This window comes from Microtus ochrogaster, chromosome 10 (assembly GCF_000317375.1).
Source record: "Microtus ochrogaster isolate Prairie Vole_2 chromosome 10, MicOch1.0, whole genome shotgun sequence".
Classification (NCBI taxonomy): domain Eukaryota; kingdom Metazoa; phylum Chordata; class Mammalia; order Rodentia; family Cricetidae; genus Microtus; species Microtus ochrogaster.
Window position 1 is genome coordinate 47,105,178 of NC_022016.1, and position 3,320 is coordinate 47,108,497.

Below are 3,320 nucleotides of genomic sequence, written 5' to 3' on the forward strand. Positions count from 1 at the left end.
TATATATTTGTTTTCATATACATTATATATTGTGTTTATATTATATATTATACATATATTGTGCTTGTGGAGCCACCATTCAGATTAGGGAGACATTCGCAGGCACAGAACAGAAGCCAGTTTCTCAGTGCCCCTCCCAAGCACCACTCTGAATGTTCTGGACCCTATAATGGATTTATGCAATGGGTACTAATTAGTACCTTAGGACATAATGTCACATCCTGGGCATCGGTCCCTGTCATTTGTCCCTTGAGACAATGGTCTCCTGGTATCCAGTCATCTAAACAGTTATTGCTTAATGCTGCCGGTTCTCTAGCAAGGCGGTCGGTGTGATATTGACTCAGCCCTTGCTAGAAACAGCCTCTGGAGTCCCCTTCGGATTCCCAATCTAGCAGAGGCTGGTTAAAACGGTGGCAGGGCCAGTATTGAGAAAGATCGCGGACATGGGCAGACTGGCGTCAGTCAGGCCTGGTGTCTGCCTCGCTGCTGGGGGTAATGGGCATGTGGTCAGAATGGACTGAGGTGGCACCAAGTGACGGCAGAGGCTCTGTGACCAAGGGTGTGAGAGACTGGAATCGGCCCTGTTTGTAGAATCAGTGATCTAAACCATTGGCCTGGGGGCTGGTGAAATGTGGGCTCAGTTGGTCAGGAGCTGGGTTTGATCCCCAGCTGCCATGTTAAAAGCTAGATGTGGGGATGTAAGCTCATAATCCCAGGGCTGGGAAAGCGGGGATTGGAGGGTTCCTGGGGTTTACACAGCCAGATCAGCTCCAGGGCCCGGTGAGAAGCCCTGTCTCCTAAGAACAAGGGACGGAATCTGTTATAGTCTCAACAGCTCCCCATCCATTCCCCCGGCCAGAAAGTAGAGTGAAGAACTTACCCAATGGCCAGAGCTGGACAGCAAGGCCTAGGCCTCCAGGTTCCCCTGGGGGTCTCCACTGTGAGGTCTGAAATTGGGGGTCCCAGCAGACACTTGTGACAGAGGAAGGACTGGAGCTTAGGGATGAAGACAGCAGGCAGAGTTTGGGGTGCAGGACACATGAGAGATCACTGAGGAGGGCTGGAGGCTGGGGTTCCCAAGGCTTGAGGTAGAGTATAGTCCCCCTCCCCGGGTTGTCCATAGTGGCCGTTGCCGGGTGATGTGAAATGTCCTCAGATCTTCCTCAGTGGCTCATTTTTGGTCTCTTCCCTTCCTGCTGGGAGGAAGTGATGTAACACCTCCTCTGAGGTGGCTGAGGAGACACAGAAGGTATGCATGTTCCGAACTCTTGGCACACAGGCTGGGATCCACACAGGTGCCAGGACAGAGTGGTTCCTCAGGAGCATGCTGTCCTGAGAGGCAAGTGTGGGCCTGAACAGGCTGGAACGTGTGGCCATATCTCCAGCCCACAGATCGGCACTGTGGCCCTGGGCTGGCCCCTTTACCTCTCCTGGCCTCTGCCTCACCATGGCCAGAGTGGGAGGGCCTTCAACCCTGAACTCTCAGTTCTGTGGGTGGGTCTAGTGGGGCCAGGGAAACCCATAGAGGAAGCTTTGTAAACAGATCCGGAGATGGGAGCCTAGGGAGAGGGCATACAGGGTGGGAAGAAGGCGAAGGGGCATCTTCAGAACCTCTGTGAAGCAGGTGTGTCATTTCCACAGTTAGTGCGGTCCTCAAAAAGACCCTGAGTCAGCCTGGCGGTGGTGGCGCACACCCTTAATCCCAACATAAGGGAGACAGAGGCAGGTGGAACTCTGTGAGTTTGAGGCCAGCCTAGTCCACAGAGTGGGTTCCAGGATATCAGGGCTACACATAGAAATACTGTCTCAACAACAACAACAACGTAAAAGACCCCAAATCAAAAGTACAGATAACCCATTTGACAGGCAAGGAAACTGAGGCTCAGGGAAGTGATTTGCCTGGAGTTCCACAGCTATGGATTGGTTGGTACAGAAGGTAGAGAATGGAGAAGGGGGGGTGGGAGAAGAAAAGAGACTCTATATTTATTTATTTATTTATTTATTTATTATGTATACAATATTCTATCTGTATGCCTGAAGGCCAGAAGAGGGCGCCAGACCTCTTTACAGATGGTTGCGAGCCACCATGTGATTGCTGGGAATTGAACTCAGGACCTTTGGAAGAGCAGGCAATGTTCTTAACCACTGAGCCATCTCTCCGGCCCCTTAATTGGTTTTTTTGAGGCAAGGTTTCTCTGTAGCTTTGGAGCCTGTCCTGGAACTAGCTCTTGTAGACCAGGCTGGCCTTGAACTCACAGAGATCAGCCTGTCTTTCCCTCCCGAGTGCTGGGACTAAAGGCATGCACCACTACCACCCCACTGAGACTCCAGTTATTAACTCTACCAGGGAGGTAGTGAGGGTTAGAGAGTGAGGGGTGGGGATGGAGACTCAGCCAATGCCTTCCCAGCTACCCCAACAGGAGTGCCTTGTCCATACACGTGATGCATTCAACAAAGGCCAGGCTTGCTTTCTGGTTCAGCTCTTAGTGTTCTCATCAAGAAGCTCCAATCCAGCTGAGCCCACTGTAATAAACAAGTCAGGTAGAGTTTATCATTGATAGCTAGCTACCTCTAGGAACTTCTACAGCGGTTTGTCCTTGGGAAGAGGTTAAAAATTACCCTGCTTGCTGCTGATTGAAGGACAGATATGGGTTTGGCAAGGAAATCTAACTTTGCCAAAGTTTGTTCATGCTGTGTGTCTTTGGAGGAGTCACTTGGTGTCTCTGGTCTCTGGTGTCTTCATTTTGAGATGTGTGAAATTACCAGTGTCCCCAGGCTTGTTTACAGGGTTTGCCTGGAACCTATTCACAGACCTTCATTATCTCCTCCGTGTTTAGATCATCTCAGCCCCCAGGAATGAACTACTGGGGTGTCTGAAATTCTGGGGATGGATAACCAATTCCCCACTTTGCCAAATAACCGCTTCTCTCTGCAGAGAAAGAGAAAGACCCCAATTATTGGCGACATCAAGCCCAGGAGACCTTAAAAAATGCTCTGAAACTCCAGAAACTCAACACAAATGTGGCCAAAAATGTCATCATGTTCCTGGGAGATGGTGAGGCTCGGGGCAGTGACTCTGAGAATGATGAGGCTGGGGACAGAGAGCCTGGAAGTGGTGGGGCTGGGGGCAGTGAGTCTGGGAATGGTGGGGCTGGGGGCAGTGACCCTAGGAATGGAGGGGCTGGGGGCAGTGACCCTGGGAATGGTGGGGCTGGGGACAGTGACCCTAGGAATGGAGGGGCTGGGGGCAGTGACCCTGGGAATGGTGGGGCTGGGGACAGTGACCCTAGGAATGGTGGGGCTGGGGGCAGTGACCCTGG

General features: G+C 51.7%; 1 protein-coding gene across 2 annotated transcripts in view; it reads left to right on the forward strand.

The window, feature by feature from the left end:
* Window positions 1–3,320, forward strand: part of Alpl (alkaline phosphatase, biomineralization associated) — a 56,504-nt gene that overhangs the window by 39,571 nt on the left and 13,613 nt on the right. For both annotated transcript variants that reach the window (XM_026782387.1, XM_013348327.2), the window contains exon 3: window positions 2,936–3,055. In XM_026782387.1, coding sequence (XP_026638188.1) covers window positions 2,936–3,055 — 120 coding nt within the window. The remainder of the gene's footprint in view (window positions 1–2,935; window positions 3,056–3,320) is intronic.